At 41.9% G+C, this 22,440-nt stretch overlaps 1 protein-coding gene and 1 long non-coding RNA gene across 5 annotated transcripts in view; one reads left to right on the top strand and one right to left on the bottom strand.

The window, feature by feature from the left end:
* Positions 1–3,575, bottom strand: part of LOC132398067 (synaptotagmin-like protein 2) — a 67,917-nt gene extending 64,342 nt beyond the window's left edge. For both annotated transcript variants that reach the window (XM_059977005.1, XM_059977006.1), the window contains exons 1-2: positions 3,442–3,575; positions 1,422–1,573 (exon numbers count right to left, since the gene is read on the bottom strand). In XM_059977005.1, the coding sequence (XP_059832988.1) occupies positions 1,422–1,573; positions 3,442–3,575 (286 nt within the window). The remainder of the gene's footprint in view (positions 1–1,421; positions 1,574–3,441) is intronic.
* Positions 3,576–3,759: 184 nt separating this feature from the next.
* Positions 3,760–22,440, top strand: part of LOC132398070 (uncharacterized) — a 46,105-nt gene continuing 27,424 nt past the window's right edge. For all 3 annotated transcript variants that reach the window (XR_009513535.1, XR_009513534.1, XR_009513536.1), the window contains exon 1: positions 3,760–3,896. This is a non-coding gene — a long non-coding RNA (uncharacterized LOC132398070). The remainder of the gene's footprint in view (positions 3,897–22,440) is intronic.

The following is a 22,440-nucleotide window of genomic DNA, read 5'->3' as shown; positions in this document are numbered from 1 at the left end:
CAATCTATATTAAAGAACAAAGAAAAGTTTTTCTAAACTTAGTTCCACAGAGTTGCCTTCAGATCCCCATTCAATGACCTTGAGAGCCCCAGTCCTTTCAGATATCCTATAAATGAACAGGCAGAAATATTGTAATTATGCATGAGTTTAATTGATGCTCATCTCTGACCCCTGATATGAAGAAAGAGACAAAGCCATTAAAGTTGGGCTGAAAAACACATAAAACAACAGCTGCTTCACTGTTCGCGAAATGCTGCCCAACAGGTCTGGCCTGTCTTGTTGCCATGTGTATCCTGACAGAGGAGAATTGTGCATGTCTGCAAAAATGTGATCCAAAGCTTCCAGAACATTGGAAATAAGGTAAACTGATTCAAGCTTTTTCAATATCCTAGTAACAGCAATTGGAGATAAAATTCACAGAGCTGAGTATAGATCTCATTCTCAAAGCTAATGCTTTAATAATGAAAAGTGGGTGTACAATTTTAAAAACATTACAATATAAATATCATGAAGTGAGCAAATAGTATAAGGGAATCCACTTTTGATTTAATAAAACAATGTTTAAATTTAAACAGAAATGTACTTAATGCCAATACATACACTGAACACCTAACATGCGGTATTTGAGGGTCCAGATCATATTGCTAAAGAGACCACAAAAATTCAACTTAAGAAAGCAATTCCTTCATCACCCACCCCAAAAGAAACCAAACTTCATAAAAGGTGGACTCCCATTTTGATGTTGCCCTTGTCTTCCATCCCATCTCTGTCCATTTCCCTATTGTTTGCAATTTAACACACTTAGTACTTTCCCATAATCCCTTCCAATTCTGATCATCTGAAATAGCAGTGCTTGGCATCTGCTCAAGCAGAAACAGGGCTCTGTTGATGAGGCATCTTTGTAAATGCCACACTTTCACTCTCCTGATGCAGGCTCTTGACCTGAAACATTGATCATCTCTCTGCCTCCACAAATGCTGCTTGATCCACTGAGTTCCTTCAGTAGTTTTCGATACCTTTACTCCAAATGACATTACTGCTCACACCCAGTAGTCCCCACACAGATCTCCATAAAGCATCCAATTACATGTAGTGCTTGGATTTATGGTAAAGTTAATTTGCCTAGAACATCATCAAGATCTTGACCGTTTGGTATTCGGTAAAGCTACATTCAAGGCTGGTTATATCCTCTCTTCCAGGAAACAGCCAGCTTATACAATTCAAAAGCCCTTAACAATTTAAGATGTGCCGATCATTCCTTCATGAACACATGATACCATTCCAAGCAGAGAATAAATTTCAAAGCGCATAATTCATAATTCATGGAATATATTATTACATCAAATGCATTATTGGTCCTATTTACGCACAGTAAGATTGTTCTGGTGATTTAATCATTTAATGAATGAGAAATAATTTACCATGCTTAATGGGATTTTCTCTTCTCATCGAGGCCTTGATCAGATCCACTCCAAGTAAGGCATCTCTGTATCGTTTTGCTTTAACCTCATCAAACCACTGTCCAGTAACAAGCTTCTTTTGCTTTTCATCTTGAATGGATTGCTGTATTGTCCTAGAAAAGGTGCAGAGAGTTTGCAACTAGACACCATGTTACTTCACATCAGAAACTACATTCAGTCATGTAGCCTTCTAGTCAAGTAGGGAAATTTACCTCAGGGCTAGGAAAGGAAAGGAAAGTGCGGTGAAATAGAGTAAGAGGTCATTTCTGGCACAAAACAATCATTACAATTAGTGTGATAATCAATTAAACATCAACATCACAAGTGTACACAAGTTACCTTGATGTCATAAGGGAGTCAAAAATTAAGGGGACAAGGCAGGAGACTGAGGTTGAGAAGGAAAATAAATAAGCCATGTTCAAATAGCCAAGCAGATTCAATGGGTCAAATGGCCCAATTCTGTTCCTTTGCCTTGTGGTCTTAAATCTGAATCACTTCAGATTCATAACATCTGCACTGTAATTACCCAGCATTGGAAATATACACCACTTTCCACTGAACGCTGAAAGCTGTAGCACAACAGAGCATCATGTACCCTCAAGGAGGAGGAGCTTAGGAGAGTCAACGGCGCCTAATGGCAACTCCTTTGCTTGCATCTTTGGAAACAGCTCTATTTCCATCATTAATATCTTGATTTTTCCCTTTCAGTGTTCTTTTGAAAACCCTTTCTGGAGTTACATGCTGACTACAGTTCTTTGCGGGAATGGGACCCACTCTAGGGGTTTCACGACTAGCCATTATTCGACATGCCAAGGGTGCGGACTATGAGCTTCGCTTACTTTCAGAGGCCTGAAATTTCATGGCTCTGGAGATGGGCGGATTGAAGGTCGGTGTCTGGGCAGGAGATCGGTGTGTCGTAGGAATTGGAAGACCTATGGCTGTGTGCCCAGAGACCTGAAATCTTTGGGCACAGAGCTCGGAGAAAGTGATGCAATGGTTTAACATTGTAAACCAGGGAGTTGTTTCTAATGTCTCGCTTCTAGCTGTGAAACGGAGATACCTCTTTCTCCCTTATTAAGGAGAGAGAGACAGCCTGTGGTATGTCGAATACCGGGTGCACGAGTAATCTTTGGGGTACTGCCAGTCTGTGTTTTTGCTGCATGCTTGAGTGCTCGGTGGCGGGTGCCGATGCTTTTATTTGCTGGTGGGAGTTGCTTGCTGCCACTTACGCGCTGGAGGGAGGAGAGCTGGGGGGAACTTTGGGATTCTAATATTTAACTATCGTTCATTCTTTGGGGGCACTCCTCTGTTTTTGTGGATGGTTGTGAAGAAAACTATTGTATCCATTTCTCTACCTTTGAAACCTTAGTTGTAAGCTTAGAGAGGAAAAAATTTAAGTATACTACCAGATTAATATGTGGACAGAATTATCTACATCATCAAATAAAGAATATGAAATGGGAATATTTTGTGAGTAATCCTTACAGCAGCAACTGTTATTGGTACAATGTGAAAATTACCTCTTGTGCTGAAAATGTTAAAGGGTTGGCCTTCTTCTGACAACCAAATAACTCATCAGGAAACAAATCACATGATGCTGTACAGAGACAGGTACACAAAGATGTTTAACCAGTGGTGGTTGATACACACACTAAAAAATGGTTGCTGTAACCTGCCAGCAAAATTTGTTTCTTTTGATAAAATTAATTTCCATGTATTGAAGATTCACAATAAGTTAAGTTTAGAAAACTGACAAACTAAAGATTAAATTAACAAGATGGTGATTTTATGAAGATATCTCAGCCTCGTTTGGGAGGAGTGACAGATACACAATCATTTGAGGTCAGCAGTAATTTACCTAGAAGTTGGTAGACATTCTGCAGAGATAGCAAGTTTATACTTGTAATATAGGCGTGGGATCAACAATACAGCTTGGAGTATTCGTCAGCAAACTACTACTACATAAAATCAAAGATCTCACCTAATCCGTTCACTGTCCTTTTGCTTGAGCTCAGAATCCCTCTGAACTACCTTCAGGACTGCCTGATACTCATCTTCTGTGAGGAAACTGAGGTCCAGGTTATCAGCCATCACTCCCTTCATTCTGTTATGCATCAAACAGGGTAAAGGCTGGGTGTGGTGGCGTTACAGAAAACACATGCCCCTGCACAGCTTCTTCAAATTTTACAGGCTTCACCGACAACATTCAAACCAATTATGCGTGATCAAAGTTCATTATGTAAGTGGATCATAAATTTCAGCAGTACGAGCTTCACTTTTTTTTTATTATGCTTCAGTCTTTTGATTGGAAGGTTGCTGCCGTTGAGTCTATGACCAAGGACTATGAGGCTCTGCTTCAGACGGAAACAAACTTCAGATTTCCTCGTGTGTGTTCACATCTCTGAAAACTGTGGAAAAGAAGTCTGGCTGCTGACAGTAAGTTATTGAGAGTACCTACAATAAGAGAGGGAAAAAAAGGATTATTGTAGAGTAAACATAATAAACATCTAAAAGGATGCAAACAAAATGTCACCTTAATTTCAGCTTGGTAACATAAAACATTCTTAGGGTAGTGCGGTACCAGATGAAGGGTCTCATCCTGGAATGTTCATTTCCCTCAGCAGACACAGCCAGAGTTGCTCCAACAGTTTGTTTTTAACTGCAAGAGTACAATATGTACCTGTTCCTAAACTTCTCCGTTTAATACATTCAGAAGAATTAGTCCAATCAGAAACGAATGAGACTAAGTGAAGCCAAGCAGGTAAACTCCAATTAAGACGTAAAATTTTCATAGCTAGATAACCTGAGATTTGTTGACTTATCTTACAATTACAAGATTTTCCTCGGCAGTTTATTGAGACAGGAGTGACATTTTGAATGTATGCATTTCTTCCAGCAAAAGAATTGTATAAATTCACCTTTTCCACGCACGTGCTCCAAGGACTTTCTGCATGTAATCAATCATATGACAGCAAAGATCACCCTGTACTGCACACAGAATGCTAAAGGAACTCAGCAGGCCAGGAGCATCGATGGGAAAAAAAAGTACAGTCGACGTTTCAGGCCGAAACCCTTGTCGGCAGGACGGGAGAAAAAAAGCTGAGGAGTAGATTTAAAATGTGGGGGAGGACGGAGAGAGAAACACTAAGGGATAGGTGAAACCTGGAGGGGAGGGGTGAAGTAAAGAGCTGGGAAGCTGATTGGTGAAAGAGACAGAGGTCACCGGAAGAAAGGAAATGGGAGGAGGGGCATTAGAGGGCAGTGAGATAAAGTGAGAAAGGGAAAGTGTTTTACCTATCACTTGGTGTTTCTCTCTCCCCCTCCCCCCATCTCCCCCTCAGATTTTTCTGTCCAGTCCTACCGAAGGGTTTCAGAGTGAAAAATCGACTGTACTTTTCTCCACAGATGCTGCCTGTCCTGCTGAATTCCTCCAGCATTTTGTGTGTGTTGCTTGGATTTCCAGCATCTGCATGTTTTCTCTTGTTTGTCACCCTGTACTGGTACAGTAGTGAGGTTTCTACCATTCAAATCCTAGGATTGTTCTCTCTCCAATTAAACCTGCATTTGTTTTTCAACAAGCACTGTTTGTTGTTGATTCCCCCATTAGAAACACCAGCCTGCAGCAGCCATTGAAACAAATGGCATTTACAAGTGTTTATTTTACTCCCTAGTCATGCCCGAATAAACCAATGGCTTTTCCCAGCAAGACAGCAAACAGGAAGGAAAAGTGTTATATAATTTCTAATAGTACCATAATCAGGCACAATTGTACTGTTTAAACAGCAATCCTGCTGATTTCAGAGGTCTTTCAAATGCTCAAAAAAACATTCCAGGCACTTATTGGAGAAGGTCAGAAAGTCAGTGGAAACTCCTCTGCTAGCACAGATTTTGTATTAATGTATAATGCAAAATTAGTTGGCATTTGAGTTATAGAAAACCTATGCCACACAAGGTGATCATTTGGCCCTCGACTGGAAAGAGTTTCTCAGTCTAATCTCACCTTGGTCTTTAGGTCTGTGGGCCACAGCTGTTCATACACAGAGACAAGTACATTTTAAAAGAAATGAGCTCCACATTCCTGCCATCATACATGTGAAATTTTCCTTATTCCAGTCCTCTTACTTTAAATCTATACTTTTTGGTTTTGACCCTTCTGCTCAGAGTAACATGTCTTTTCTTTCCAAGACCCTCATTTTATCTATGGATATCAATCACGACCACCCTCAGCTTTATTAGTTCTAAATAAAACAACCCCAGACTATTCAATCTTGCCTTGTAAGGAAATATTTCTGCAGTGGCAACATCAAATATACATCTTCTCTGTGAACTAACTTAAGCTGAATACAGCTTTTTCAGTGCAGCCTATTTGAAATATAGAAACATTGAAAGCCTACAGCACACTACAGGCCCTTCGGCCCACAAAGCTGTGCTGAACACATCCTTACCTTAGAACTACCTAGGGTTACCCAAAGCCCTCAATTTTGCCGAGCTCCACATACCTGTCCAAGAGTGTCTTAAAAGACCCTATCGTATCCGCCTCCACCACCGTCGCCGGCAGCCCATTCCATGCACTCATTACTCACTGTATAAAAAAAACTTATCCCTGACATCTCCTCTGTACTTACTTCCAAGCACCTTAAAGTGTGCCCTGTCGTGTTAGCCATTTCAGCCCTGGGAAAAATCCTCTGACTATCTACATAATCAATGCCTCACATCATCTTATACACCTCTATCAGGTCATCTCTCATCTTCCGTCACTCCAAGGAAAAAAGACTGAGCTCACTCAACCTAATCTCATAAAGCATGCTTCCCAATCCAGGCAACATCCTTGTAAATCTCCTCTGCACCCTTCCTGTAGTGAGGTGACCAGAAATGAGTGCAGTACTCCAAGTGGGGTCTGAACAGAGTCCTATATAGCTGTACCATTACCTCTCAACTCTTAATCTCAATCCCATGATTGATGAAGGTCAATGCACCATGTACCTTCTTAACCACACAGTCAACCTGCACAGCAGTTTTGAGTGTCCTATAGACTTGGACCCCAAGGTCCCTCTGATCCTCCACACTGCCAAGAGTCTTACCATTAATGCTATATTCTGTCATCATACTTGACCTACCAAAATGAACTACCTCACACTTGTCTGGGTTGAACTCCATCTGCCACTTCTCAGCCCAGTTTTGTATCCTATTTATGTCCCGCTGTAAGCTCTGACAGCCCTCCACACTATCCACAACACCCCCAACCTTTGTGTCATCAGTGAATTTACTAACCCATCCTTCCACTTCCTCATCCAGGTCATTTGGCTGAGAGGCTGGCGTAGGGGGCAAGGCTTTGGGTTCCTGGATCACCTAGGCCTCTTCTGGGAGAGGTACAACCTGTACAAAAAGGATGGATTACACTTGAACCCAAAGGGGTCCATTATACTAGCAGGCAGGTTCAGTAGAGCTGTTAGGGAGGGTTTAAACTAATTTGGCAAGGGGTGGGAACAAGAGTGATAGGGCTGAGGAAGGGGAAAACAGAAATAAATCAGATATAGCGTGCAATAGAGATGATAGAAAGGACAGGCAGGAGATGAGGCATAATCACAACCAGTAGAATGAGTTACAGGGCAATAGAGGCGTGGTGCAGGTACAACAGAACGCAACAAATACTGGACTGAAAGTGTTATATTTGAATGCACGCAGCATAAGAAGGAAAATGGATGATCTTGAAACTCAGCTACAGATTAGCAAGTATGACATGGTGGCCATCTCTGAAACTTGGCTAAAGGATGGCTGCCATTGGGAGCTGAATGATACGGTGTATCGGAAACATGGGTTAGTAAGCAGAGGAGCTGGTGTGGCCCTGTGTATAAAAAAAATTAAATCATTAGAAAGGGATGACATAGGATTAGAAGGTGTAGAGTCTGTATGGATCGAGTTAAGAAATGGCAAGGGTAAAAGGACCCTAATGGCAGTTGTATACAGGCCTCCAAACAGCAGCCGGGATGTGGATTACAAATTACAGCTGGAGATAGAAAAGTTGTGTTAGAAGGGCAATGTTATAATAATCAATGGGGATTTTAACATGAAAGTGGATTGGGAAAACCAGGCCTGTACAGGACCTCAAGACAGAGAATGTGTAGAATATCTAAGGGATGACTTTTAACAACAGCTTATTGTTCAACCCACTAGGGGAACAGCTGTGCTGGTTTGGGTGTTGTGTAATGATCCAGAGGTGATAAGTGAGCTTAAATTTAAGGAACCCTTGGAGGACAGTGATCACAATATGATCGAGTTCACTTCGAAATTTGAGAAGGAGAAAATAAATTCCATTGTGACGGTATTTTAGTGGAATAAAGGAAATTACAATGGCATGAAAGGGGAACTAGCCAAGGTTGACTGGAAAGAGACAGTAACAAGAAGGACAGCAGAGCAGCAATGGCTGGAGTTTCTGTGAAAAATGAGGGAAGTGCAAGGCAGATACATTCCAAATAAGAAGAAATTTTCGAATGGAAGAAGGACACTACCATGACTGACAAGTGAAGTCAGAGCCAAAGTAAAAGCAAAAGAGAGGGCATACAAGGAAATACAAGGATGTATTGAGAGCTTCCAGAGCAGCTGCATCACTGCCTGGTTCGGGAATTGCATCGTCTCGGAGGTCAGCTGAGAAGATCATTGGTGTCTCTCTTCCCGCCATTACAGACATTTACACCACACACTGAACCCACAAAGCTAACAGCATTGTGAAGGACCCCACACACCCTTCATACAAACTCTTCTCCCTCCTGCCATCTGGCATAAGGTATCAAAGCATTCGGGCTCTCACGACCAGACCGTGCAACAGTTTCTTCCCCCAAGCCATCAGACTCCTCAATACTCAAAGTCTAGACTGACATCGACATAATTTATTATTATATTGTAATTCGTCCTCTACTGTGCCTATTGTCTTGTTTATTAATTATTGTACTTCCCTGCACTGTTCTGTGCACTTTATGTAGTCCTGTGCAGGTCTGAAGTCTATCGCAGTTTTTATGTTGTTTTACATAGTGTAATGTAGCCTTGTGCTGTTTCACATAGTCCAGTGTAGCTTTGTGTTGTTTCAAGTAGCACCAGGGACCAGGAGGAACGTAGTTTTGTTTTCACTGTGTACCGTACCAGCAGTTTATAGTCAAAATAACAATAAACGTGACTTGACTTGAAATCAAAGCTAGTGGGAAGATAAAGGATTGGGAAGCTTTTAAAAACTTTCAGAAGGAAAAGATGAATTATGAAAGGAAGCTGGTGACTAATATCAAACATACTAAAAGCTTTTTTTCAAGTATATAAAGGGTAAAACAGAGCTGAGGGCAAACAGAGGACCAACAGAAAATGACACTGATGATATTGTAATGAAAGACTCAGAGATGGCAGAGGAACTGATTATGCCTTCACTGCGGAAGACATCTGCAGTATATCGGACATTCAAGAATGTCAGGAAGTGAAGTATGTGCAGTGAAAATTACTACTGAGAAGGTGCTCAGAAGCTTACTAGTCTGAGGGTGGATAAATCTCCTGGACCTGATGGAATGCACCCTCAGGTTCTGGAGAAAGTAGTGGGAGAGATTGAGAAGGCATTAATGATGATCTTTCAAAAATCGATAGATTCCGGCATTACAAATGTTACTCCACTATTTAAGAAGGGTGGGAGGCAGCAGAAAGGAAATGATAGACCTGTTAGCCTGACATCAGCGGTTGGGAAGTTATTGGAATCAATTGTTAGGGATGAAATTACAGAGTACCTGGAGGCAAAGCCAGCATGGTTTCCTGAAAGGAAAATCCTGCCTGACTAACCTACTGCAATTTTTTGAGGAAATTACAAGCAGGGTAGACAAAGGAGATCCAGTAGACATGGTGTACTTGGATTTTCAGAAGGCCTTTGACAAGGTGCCGCACATGAGGCTGCTTAGCAAGAGAAGAGCCCATGGAATTACAGGGAAGTTACTAGCATGGGTGGAGCATTGGCTGGTCAGCAAAAACAGAGAGTGGGAATAAAGGGATCCTATTCTGGCTGGCTGCCGGTTACCAGTGGAGTTCCACAGGGGTCGATGTTGGGACTGCTGCTTTTTATGATGTACGTCAATGATTTGGACTAGTGTATTAATGGATTTGGGGCTATATTTGCTGATGATACAAAGATAGGTAGAGGAGCGGGTAGTGTTGAGGAAACAGAGAACCTGCAGAGAAAATTAGATAGTTTAGGGCAGGGGTCGGCAATGTTTAGCACTGAAAGAGCCATGTGAACCCATTTCCCACAGAAAAGAAAACACTGGGAGCCACAAAACCCGTTTGACATTTAAAATGAAATAACACTGCATACAACGTTTTTTTTTGCCTTTATGCTATGTATAAACAAACTATAATGTGTTGCATTTATGAAATTGATGAACTCCTGCAGAGAAAACGAAATTACATTTCTGCATGCAACAAAAACATTTTGAACTCCAAAAAAAAGACGTTGGGTTGAAGGTTACTCCATAGTTAGCCTACCTTGGATCGAAGAATTAAAAGAAAGCGCGCACTGGCGGGTGTCAGGCATTGGCAATGGTGATGTATATTAATAGCGATAAAAAACACGTTGTAGTGGTGTGCTACACGCAGCGCTAAAATAACGACACTGCAGTCAAAGATAACTTTATTCGAACTAAACAGCCTTGCTTTAAAGCCTCCCTCAACCCGCCCCCCGTGGGCATGAATGCTCCAAAAGACACGTACTCACAAACCCCCGTAGGCTATCTCCCTTAGCCGGAACGGTGGCTAATTTTGAGCCGGTTCGGATGTGCCAGGAAATGGGGTCGCCACATTTTATTTAGATTGTACAAGATCACCATAATCTTCAAATTTTGAATTACATTTCAAAAACTAACAAACCACGGGGAGCCGCAGCACAGAGATGAAAGAGACGCATGCGGCTCCGGAGCCGCGGGTTGCCGACCCCTGGTTTAGGGGAATGGGCAAAGAAATGGCAAATGAAATACAAGGTTGGAAAGTGTATGGTCATGCACTTTGGTGGAAAAAAATAAATGGGCAGACTATTATTTAGGTGGGGAGAGAATTCAAAATCCATAGATGCAAAGGGACTTGGGAGTCCTTGTGGAGGATACCCTAAAGGTTAACCTCTAGGTTGAGTTGGTGGTGAAGAAGGTGAATGCAATGTTGGCATTGATTTCTAGAGGTTAGAATATAAGAACAGGGATGTGATGTTGAGGCTCTATAAGGCACTCATGAGATCACACTTAGAGTATTGTGTGCAGTTTTGGGTTCCTTATTTTAGAAAGGATACACTGACATTGGAAAGGGTTCAGAGAAGATTCACGAGAATGCTTCCAGGAATGAAAGGGTTACAGTACGAGGAATGTCCGGCAACTCTTGGGCCATATTCCCTGGAGTTCAGGAGAATGAGGGGTGATCTCATAGAAAGATTCTGAATGTTAAAAGTCCTGAACAGATTAGGTATGGCAAAGTAATTTCCCATGGTAGGGGAGTCTAGGACAAGAGGGAACAACTTCAGGATTGAAGGATGTCCATTTAGAACAGAGATGCGGAGAAATTACTTTAAGTCAGAGGGTGGTAAATCTGTGGAATTTGTTGCCATGAGTGGCTGTGGAGGCCAAGTCATTGGGTGCAGTTAAGGCAGAAATAGTAGGTTCTTGATTAGCCAGGGCATCAAAGGGTACGGGGAGAAGGCAGGGGAGTGGGGATGATTGGAAGAATTGGCTAAGAATGGTGCAGCAGACTTGATAGGCCAAATGGCCTACTTCTGCTCCAATATCTTATGGTCTTATTTATAAAAATCATGAAGAGAAGGGGTCCCAGAACAGATTCCTGAGGCACACCACTGGACACCGACCTCCATGCAGAATATGACCTGTCTACAACCACTAATTTGTGGGCATTATATGTTGAATATACATTTGGAAATACATATTTCTTCAAAGTGGATTATCCATTGACAGAATGTGATTCCTGTTCGAATCCCAGAGGTGGGAAATATTACTTCCCTCTTCCAACTTTTCTAATGCAACACGGTCCTTGATTCACTTGGAGAGGTCTTCCATACCTACTTTTCTTAAACCAATACCAACATTCACTTTAATGTCATGTAAGAAATCAATCAGCAACAAAAATTCCAAGAAAAGTGCCACATAATCACTGTCCACAGCCAACATGACACCACACCCAGCAATTTTAAAATCTCTTCTCCCATTATTATGTTAAATCACAAGGAGTCATTTCCGTTTACAAGCACAGAAATGAACCTAAGGAAGTACAGATGTAGTTACTCTTAAATTCAGAAACAAATTTCCACCGAATATAAAACAGTGCTCTGCTAATGTGCCTCTATTGTGTACACACTTCCCTCATAACAATTTCTCAGATTAGGCTGCTTTAAGTGCAAAGTCCATACAACATGAATATATTGGCAACACATGGAGATCTAATTGTTTTCACATTTTCTGATTTCACAGCTTGTAATGGTTTGGCAATTTTAACAGGGAAGAGAAGTTTTTCAAAAGCTTGTTGAGAGAGTGCACTGTAAACTGGCCGTTGTTATCACCTCCCACAGATTTGGTCCCACTGTGGAACCAAATGTGAGAGGCTAATGCAACTGACAGGCAGTGATCCCACACATACTTGGCCCAGGGAGCAGAAGCAAATTACTCCCCAAGGATATTTTGTTTTATTCAAAACTGGAATTTAAGGGAAGGCTAATGTTTAGTCACAATGTGAAGACATCCCTTTATGCAAAGTCTACATGAACCACTTCAGAACATCTACAATAACAATAGTCCCACGTTCCCAGCAGGGCAGGCAGCCATCTATGGAAAGGAATAAAAAGTTGACGTTTCAAGCTGGGATTCTTCATCAGGACTCTGCAGAACATCTTGTGTTTAGACCTACATCCCTTTTAAGGTGCCCAGCCAAAAGAAAAATCAAAATCTCCTGGACAAAACTGACCAGAGGAGAATGAGATTTATTGTACTTGGGAATACAACTTACTGCAGCAAAGTTATATATATTTTATATATATATATATATTTGTACTCACATCACGAGTTATTTTTCTCCCTCAGAAGAGTGTGTTGTACTCCTGCTCTATTCAGTTGCAGGTGCTGGGTCAGTGGAACATGTAGGATCTGTCCAGAGTTTAATTTTGTGGAACAGCATGTCTTAAGCCAAATTCAGACACATTTCTGAGGCACTTTGTTCCTCTTGATGACCTGCAGAACCCACCATTTAGATACAGAGTACAGCCAGAAAATGGGGAATCATAGGTTGGCTCTCCTGTAAAGCATAATGGAATTACTCTAGGATATTCTCGGCCATGCACCATACAGAGTTAGTTGTAATCTTTCGAGGAAAGCTCAGCAGAGTTGCAGGCTCACACTCCTTTCTGCAGAGTGGTCTATTGAACTTCCCTGAAGTTTAATGCATTTTATAACTCTAGGCTAAATACTTGAGTAGTTTGTAACATGGATATTGAGTGTTGCCAATCAGCAAATAGATTAGTAAATATGCACTCAGTGGCCACTTTATTAGGAGGTGCCTAACAAAGTGACCACAGGGTACGTTCATGGTCTTCTGTTGCTATAGCCCATCCACTTCAAAGTTCAACATTTTGTGCATTCAGAGATGCTCTGCTGCACAACACTGTTGTAATAATGTGTGGTTTTCTGAGTTACTGTCACATTCCTGTCAGTTTGAACCAATCTGGTTATTCTCTTCTGACCACTCATTAGCCAGGTATTTCTAACCACAAAACTGCCGCTCAGGAGGCTTTTATTTTGTTCATCACATCGTTCTCTGTAAACTCTAGAGATCATTGTGTGTGAAAATCCCAGGAGATTACTGGTTTCCGAGATACTCAAGCCACCCTGTCTGGCACCAACAGTCATCCCACAGACAAAATCACTTACATCACATTTCTTCCCCATTCTGATGTTTGATCTGAGCCTCTTGACCATGTCCGCATGTTTTTATGTATTAAGTTGCTGCCACATGATTGGCTGATTAGATATTTGCATTGATATATATATTTTAGAGGTTACATAAGATCATAAGAAATAGGAGCAGGAATAGGCCATCTGGCCCATGGAGCCCGTCCCGTCATTCAGTAAGATCATGGCTGATCTCTTCATAAACTCAGCTCCATCTACCTGCCTTTTCCCCATAACCCTTAATTCCATTACCATGTAAAAACCTATCTAACTCTTTCTTAAATATATTTAGTGAGGAAGCCTCAACTGCTTCCCTGGGCAGACAATTCCATAGATTCACCACTCTCTGGGAAAAACAGTTTCTCCTCATCTCCATCCTAAATCTTCTCCCCTGAATCTTGAGGCAATGTACCCTAGTTCTAGTCTCACCTACCAATGGCAACAACTTTCCTACTTCTATCTTAACTATCCCTTTCAAAATTTTGTATGTTTCTATAAGATCCCCTCTCATTCTTCTGAACGCCAGAGAGTATAGTCCCAGGTAACTCAGTCTCTCCTCGTAGGCTGACCCCTTCATCCTTGGAATCAACCAGGTGAACCTCCTCTGCACTGCCTCCAACGCCAGTATCTCCTTCCTCAAGTATGGAGACCAGAACTGTACACAGTACTCTATAAAGTACTGTATGTGACTGAAAGGTTAGCAGCTCAAACATGAGTACACTAATACACCACATGCACACAGACAGAAGTTGTGTCAAAGATCCTCCCCGAGCAAACACAACACATGAGCATGGTAAGCAGAATAAGTTGATTTTAAAGTCCACAACAGTCATGTTTTAGAGGGAGCAAATACTGAGCAGAAAGAGCCAATAGTACTGATGATAGAATAGATATATTTTGAAATTATTTTTGAAGATGAGGAGAAAAGGGAGAAATTTTAAGAAAATAAATCCAGAGATTAGACTGGAAAAGCTGAATGAGTGGATAATAAAGGGCAGGCAAAGGGTATGGGAATGGTTCATAAACAAGGACACAAAGTTTTAATTCAGCACTTTGAAAATTAATGAGCCAGTGGAGGGCAAGAATTCAGAGGTTCGAAAGAGTGAAGAGGGATTGTGTGGAAAGTGAAGGTGGGAAGTCCAGCCAGATCAGCAATGGGGGAGCTAATTACTTAAGCTGGTGTAAGGGCTTCAATGGGATGATGAAGGTGAGGTTGCAAATGGGAAATGTTTCACAGCTCTAACACTTAAAGAGGGAGAAAATGTGCAATACTTAGAACAATTAAGATTAAGGCACTGAGGTCCATGATTTTTCAACTTAAAAACTCCCTTTTATACCCAAAGATGTTCCCTCCCATCTTCAAGCACTTATTTCACTCTTTTGGGATTTACTCACAATGGGGGGCTATGGAAAATGTAAAACCTATCTGCTGAGATTCAAATTGTGGTTCCTAGTATTTTTTAATATGTACAATGCAAAAGTCTTCAGTATATAGCTAAGGTGCCTAAGACTTTTACATAGTAGTGCAGCAATTTTATGCATTGCACTGTACTGCTGCCTCCCCTCAAAAAAAAAATCCCATTTCATGACATCTGTGAGTTATGATAAACCTGATTCTGATACGGGTTTTCATTTGTGAGCTGAGAGTGGGAAGGGAGCAGGGAGAGGTGAGTCATGGTTAGGAAAAAGGGAGGGTGTGGGAAGCACCAGAGAGACATTCTGTAATGATTAAACCAATTGTTTGGAATCAGATTATCTTGCCTGCTGTCTCAGGGCTTGAAATGACTGCAAGCGCACCACACTGGCCCATGGCATTTCTTCTCTGCCACCTGTCCCAAACCCCTCCTGCAGCCCTCCACCCTCACCATATCCAACATCCTCTGCTCCTGCCAGATTTACAAACTCCTTCTCCGCTCTGCATTGACAAATATAGCACTGTGCAAAAGACAGACACCCTAGCTACACATGTGCCAAAGATTTTCACACAGTACTGTGCATAATATAAAATAACTAGTATTCAAACCTCTAACCAAAGTACTTGGACCAAAGAACTATTATCAGACTTTTGTTCAGTATGAGGATGGGAGCTCTAGTGTAAAAGGTAAAGGAGATGTTCAGATGTTTTGCCAATATTGTGTTGTGGTTGACAGGTGAAGAGGGTTCATCCAGCCTCAGTGAAGCTTAGGGCAGATGGAACCATCAGCTAATAGTGAAGAACTGACCACATTTTAAAGAATATGAATCACAAGATATAGATTTGCCCAAAACTATTTCAAAAAGACATGTGCAATAATCTTCCAAAAGTAGTTCCAAAAGAGTGTGCTTGAGATAGGAGTGAACTTGAATTTGTGTTAATATTTTGCTGCCTCTCTGACCTTCTTTAAGCCCTCCTAGAAGAGTCACATCCTGAAGGCATTCAAGCAAATTTGTCAAATATGATTTAATTTTTATAAAACCATGTTGACTAGATTTGATTACATTCTGCTTTCCTGAAGAATTAGTTATTTCTTCTCTGATTGATGCTAGCATCCTGGCAACGACAGATGTTAAACTAACTGACCTGCAGTTTTCTGCCTTCTGACCCCCTTTTGAACAATAAACTTACATTGGCTGTTTTCCAAAGTTCTGATATGATCCTTGTCTTTCTAAAGATTTAAAACTTGCAACCAATGGGTCACTCTCTGTGCAGCTATTTCCTTTAAATTTCTTGGATTCAAGCTGTCATGTCCTGGCAACTTGTCTGCCTTTAACACCATAATACTGATATATTATCGCTTGTGATTGGATTAACAAGTTCCTCCCTGTTACATGAAATTAAGTAATCTCCTATTTTAGTGCAATATCCTTCACAGTGAAGACTGATGCAAGAACAACTGATTTAATACATCTCCCATTTGTTTGGTTTCTGTTATTAATTCACCAGTCTGATTCTTAGAAGTCCCACACCTACCTCCATCATCTTCTTCCTATTTATATATCCTTAAAACTTCCACCATTTGTTTTGATATCACAGGTATTTTCTCTCAGTATTATTTTTCCCCTTCTTTTGAGCTTTTGGTCTTTCCTTGCTGGATATTACAAAAATTGTAGGTCCCCTCTCTCTAACGTTACCTCTTGCCAACTCGTAGCCCTACTTTTCAATACAGCATTGAGGGCATTTTCAAAAGCTGGTACTTCAATAAGGGGGCTTCCATAAATAAGGACCCTCACCATCCAGGACTTTCCCACTTCTCATTACTACCATCAGAGAGGAGGTCCTGGAGCCTGAACGTGCATCAACAACATTTTAGCAATAGCTTCTTACCCTCTGCCATCAGATCTCTGAATGGTCCATGAATCCATGAACACTACCTCACTATTTTGATTTCTTGTTTTGACTATTAATATTTTATTGCCACTTAGTAATTTTTATATATTGCACTCTACAGCTGCTGCGACAGCCAATGTGACATACTAGACATCAGTGATAGGAAATCTGATTCTGATAGCTTTATCCATGACTTCCTTTGTTACCTACAAAAGTACACCTCTTTCCCATGGAATCCCTCTTTCTACCCAAGGTAAATTCCCACCATCTCTGAGAATATACTCAGGTATGGAGGTAACCATCTGCATTCTTAACTCCCATCAAAACTTCACTGTTGAAAAAGTCTATGAACAAAAGGAGTGTAGAAAGTTAGTCACAATACAGAGTTGGCTGCAGCACATGCTAGAACCAAAATGCCAGCCACCACTCACTCTTCCTCATGCATGAAGAACGCCTGGTTAAAAGCAGGACTAGAAAGAACCACAGAATATAGAATGATCATAAAATCAGCACAGAATGAGACCATTTAGCCCATGAAATCAGTAACATATAAAACATAGCCCTGAACAAACTATTTAAACAATGGTGTCATGCTGACCTCAATGCCAATTTATGTTAACTGTCCTCCTGCCCGTCATCCATCTCCCTTCATATCCATGTATCTATCTAAACACCTCTTAAACTCCACCAAACTGCTACTCTTGGAAACCTATTCCAGGCACCTACTTTCTGCATAATATAACTTGCCTCTCACATCACTTTTAAATGTACCCAGCACACCCTCCCCCACCATAAAAGCATGCACTCTGGTGTTTGACATTTCTACTCTATCTGGCTCCCCTATCTAAAGCTCTCATAATTTATGATAGACATACACTTTTAGGCCAGTGGGCCCCCTGGCTTTTTGCTAATCCTGCTTTCTAAACACAGCAGCTGCCACTTGTTAGAGCAAACAGTTGTAAGCAAACTTCCAATTAATATTGCATTGACTAGTTTCTGGTTGTAAACACAGTTGTCAACACAGTCAACACAGGGTCAACACAGTTGTCCCTGATGACCACACCTGCAAAAGGTGCGTCCAGCTGCAGCTCCTATCAGACCGAGTTAGGGAGTTGGAGCGGGAGCTGGATGAACTACGGATCATTCGGGAGGTGGAGGCAGAGATAGATAGGAGTTATCAGGAGGTAGTCACACCAAAAAACCAAGAAGTAGGCAGATGGGTGACGGTCCAGAGAGGCAGGGGGAGCAGGCAGAGAGAGCAGAGCACCCCTGCGGCCATTCCCATTAACAATAAGTATACCGTACTGGATACTGTTGATGGGGATGACCTACCAGGAATGAGTTGTAGTGGTCCTGCCTCTGGCACAGAGGTTGAACCCTCAACTAGAAAGGGGAGGAGGGAAGAGAAGAGAGCGATAGTTTTAGGGGACTCTATAGTTAGGGGGGCAGATAGGAGATTTTGTGGGGCAGATCGGGAGTCTCGGATGGTATGTTGCCTCCCTGGTGCCAGGGTCCGGGACATCTCAGATCGGGTGCAGGCTATTCTTGAGAGTGAGGGCATGAACCCAGATGTAGTGGTCCATGTAGGGACCAATGATGTAGGTAAGGTGAGTGAGGGGGTCCTGCTTAGAGAGTTCAGGGAGTTAGGAGTGAAGCTGAAAGGCAGGACCTCCAGGGTGACAATCTCGGGATTGCTACCTGTGCCACGTGCGAGTGAGGCAAAGAATAGAATGATTATGCACATTAATACGAGGCTGAGAGCATGGTGCAGGAAGGGAGGGTTCAGGTTTTTGGATAATTGGTCTTTGTTCCAGGGACATTGGGATCTGTTTCGAAGGGATGGTCTACATCTGAACCGGAGGAGTACTAACATTCTTGCAGGAGTATTTGCCAGTGCTGCTCGGGGGGGTTTAAACTAGATGTGCAGGGGGCAGGGATCCAGATCCAGAGGGTTGGTCAGAAGGTGCATGGGGTTAAATGTGTACAAGGTTTGGGTGATCTTGAGAAGGTCATCAAAATTCAGGGTGCAATTTGCCCAATGGAAGTTCAAGGAGCTGGGTTAGGTACAGTAGACAGTGTTTTAAGCAAAGAGAGGAGGAATGGGCTAAGAATTCTATACTTGAATGCGCGTAGTGTCAGAAATAAGACAGATGAGCTTGAAGCTCAGATGAAAATGGGGAACTACGATATTGTTGGGATAACGGAGACATGGCTGCAAGGGGATCAGGCCTGGGAATTGAGTGTACCAGGGTATACGTGCTATCGTAGAGACAGAAATATGGGAAGAGGGGGTGGGGTGGCCCTGTTGGTGAGGAATGAGATTCAGTCCTTAGCAAGAGGTGACTTGGGAACAGGGGAAGTAGAGTCTGTGTGGATTGAGCTGAGGAACAGTAAGGGTAAAAAGACCCTAATGGGTGTTGTGTACAGGCCCCCAAACAGTAGCGTGGATATTGGGTACAAGTTGATTAGGGAGTTAACATTGGCATGTGCTAAAGGTAATGCAGTCATTATGGGAGATTTCAACATGCAGGTGGACTGGGAGAATCAGGTAGGTGCTGGACCCCAGGATAGGGAGTTTGTGGAGTGTCTAAGGGATGTATTTTTGGAACAGCTTGTGCTTGAGCCAACCAGGAACGAGGCTATTTTGGACTTGGTGATGTGTAATGCACAGGAATTGATAAGTGATCTTGAAGTAAAGGAGCCATTAGGAAGTAGTGATCATAACATGATAAGTTTTTATCTACAATTTGAGAGGGATAAGGGCAGATCAGAGGTGTCAGTGTTGCAATTAAATAAAGGAGACTACGGAGCCATGAGGGAAGAGCTGACCAAAGTTAAATGGGCGGATGCCCTGGCAGGAAAGACAGTGGATCAGCAGTGGCAGATATTCTTGGGCATAATACAAAAGATGCAAATGCAGTTCATTCCAATGAGAAGGAAGGATTCAAAGAGGGGGAAGGGGCCACAGTGGTTGACAAAGGAAGTCAGAGATTGTATAGCATTAAAGAAAATGAAGTATGACAGGGCTAAGATGAGTGGGAATACAGATGATTGGGAAAGTTTTAAGGAACAGCAGATCTTAACTAAAAAAGCAATACGGAGAGAAAAAATCAGGTATGAGCTCAGTCTAGCCAGGAATATAAAAGGGGATAGCAAAAGCTTTTTTAGCTATGTGAAGAGAAAGAAGATAGTTAAGAACAATGTTGGCCCCTTGAAGAATGAATTGGGAGAAATTGTTATGGGAAACAGGGAAATGGCAACAGAATTTAATGCATACTTTAGATCTGTCTTCACCAGGGAGGACACAAGCAATCTCCCAGATGTATGGATGGGCCAGGGTCATAAGATATCAGAGGAATTGAGACAGATTGACATTAGGAAAGAAACTGTGATGAGTAGACTGGTAGGACTGAAGGCTAATAAATCCCCGGGTCCAGATGGTCTGCATCCGAGGGTTCTAAAAGAGGTGGCTCAGGAAATTGCGGATGCATTGGTAATCATTTTCCAATGTTCCTTAGATTCAGGATCAGTTCCTGAAGATTGGAGAGTGGCTAATGTTGTCCCACTTTTCAAGAAGGGAGGGAAGGAGAAAACGGAGAACTATCTAACGGAGCCTAACGTCAGTCGTGGGGAAGATGCTTGAGTCCATTATTAAGGACGAAATAGTGGCACATCTAGATGGCAGAAATAGGATTAGGCCGAGCCAGCATGGATTTACCAAGGGCAAATCATGCTTGACTAATCTGTTGGAGTTTTTTGAGGGTGTAACAAGGATGTTAGACGAGGGTAAGCCAGTAGATGTTGTGTACCTAGATTTTCAGAAGGCATTCGATAAGGTGCCACATAGGAGATTGGTGAGTAAAATCAGAGCTCATGGCATTGGGGGCAGGGTAGAAAACTGGTTGGCAGATAGAAAGCAAAGAGTAGCAGTGAATGGGTGTTTCTCAGACTGGCTGGAGCTGACTAGTGGGGTACCACAGGGCTCTGTATTGGGACCACAGCTCTTTACGATTTATGTCAATAATTTAGATGAGGGCATTGAAAACTATATCAGCAAGTTTGCTGACGATACTAAACTGGGTGGCAGTGTGACATGCGAAGAGGACGTTAGGAGAATACAGGGAGACTTGGATAGGCTGAGTGAGTGGGCAGATACTTGGCAGATGTCATTCAATGTGAATAAATGTGAAGTTATCCACTTTGGAAGCAGGAACAAGAGGGCAGAGTATTGTCTGAACGGTGTCGAGTTAGGTAAGGGAGAAATGCAAAGAGACCTAGGAGTCCTAGTTCACCAGTCAATGAAGGTGAATGAGCAAGTGCAACAGGCAGTGAAGAGGGCAAATGGAATGTTGGCCTTTGTTACAAGGGGAATTGAATACAAGAGCAAGGATGTTCTTTTGCATTTGTACAGGGCCCTGGTGAGACCACACCTGGAATATTGTGTACAGTTTTGGTCTCCAGGTTTAAGGAAGGACATTCTGGCAATTGAGGAAGTGCAGCGTAGATTCACTAGGTTGATTCCTGGGATGGCAGGGCTGTCTTACGCAGAGAGATTGGAGAGATTGGGCTTGTACACGCTGGAATTGAGGAGATTGAGAGGGGATCTGATTGAAACGTTTAAGATAATTAAAGGATTTGATAGGATTGAGGCAGGAAATATGTTCCAGATGTTGGGAGAGTCCAGTACCAGAGGGCATGGATTGAGAATAAGAGGTCAGTTATTTAAAACAGAGTTGAGGAAGAGCTTCTTCTCCCAGAGAGTTGTGGAGGTGTGGAAGACGGTGGAGGCCAATTCTCTGGATGCTTTCAAGAAGGAGCTGGATAGATATCTGATGGATAGGGGAATCAAGGGATATGGGGACAAGGCAGGGACTGGGTATTGATAGTGAATGATCAGCCATGATCTCAGAATGGCGGTGCAGACTCGAGGGGCCGAATGGTCTACTTCTGCACCTATTGTCTATTGTCTATTGTCTAAACAAGTCATTCAGTTTTTAAAATGTAAATGGAAAGCAGTAATCAGTTTGAAGTTAAAACAAAGTATCAGTGTTATCTACTGAGCAGCTTTGCAGCCACTCTGTCTGTAGAAGCTTACTGCACCTGCTTTATTGCTGCTCAGAAGTGTAGCATAAGACAAGGGATTGTTTTATTTGGCTTGTTTCAAACAAACAAGCTGACTTTAAATTGCTTAGTTTAAGGAAGTTTGCATATCAGATGGATCTATTAATGTTAGTTTTATGAAGTTTTATGTACTCAGAGAAGTTAGCTTTACATCATTAATTAAGATCTATGTCTCCACAATGCTTCCAGACTGTTTGTGTTAAAAGGACATCTGAGAAAATATCGTGTGCCTGTGAAGTCATCTAAGGGGGGGGGGGGAGGAGTGTATAAATGTACAGGACAACTCAGACATTAGGAATGAGCTAAAGAACTTCAAGAAATGTGGGAAAAAAACATGGGGTGAATTAGAGACTGAAACTGGTTTTAGTTTCTGCGATGGATGATTTGTTCATCTGCAACTTGTGTGGTCTGTCTTTTTAGTTAATTGGAATTGTACCTCTATTTTGGAAATCCATTTTGCTTTGTGTTTTAGAAATTGTTTGTGATTTGGAAATGTTTAAGACAGAAATCCTTTGTGAGTTGTAAATGTGTTTTAAGAATGTTGTTTGGATTTAAACGTGCATCACTGAAAATAAATGAACTGTGTTTTAAACTA

The sequence above is a fragment of the Hypanus sabinus genome, chromosome 8 (assembly GCF_030144855.1).
Source record: "Hypanus sabinus isolate sHypSab1 chromosome 8, sHypSab1.hap1, whole genome shotgun sequence".
Lineage (NCBI taxonomy): Eukaryota > Metazoa > Chordata > Chondrichthyes > Myliobatiformes > Dasyatidae > Hypanus > Hypanus sabinus.
The sequence above is the reverse complement of the archived record's forward strand: the minus strand, read 5'-3'. Positions and strand labels throughout refer to the sequence as shown.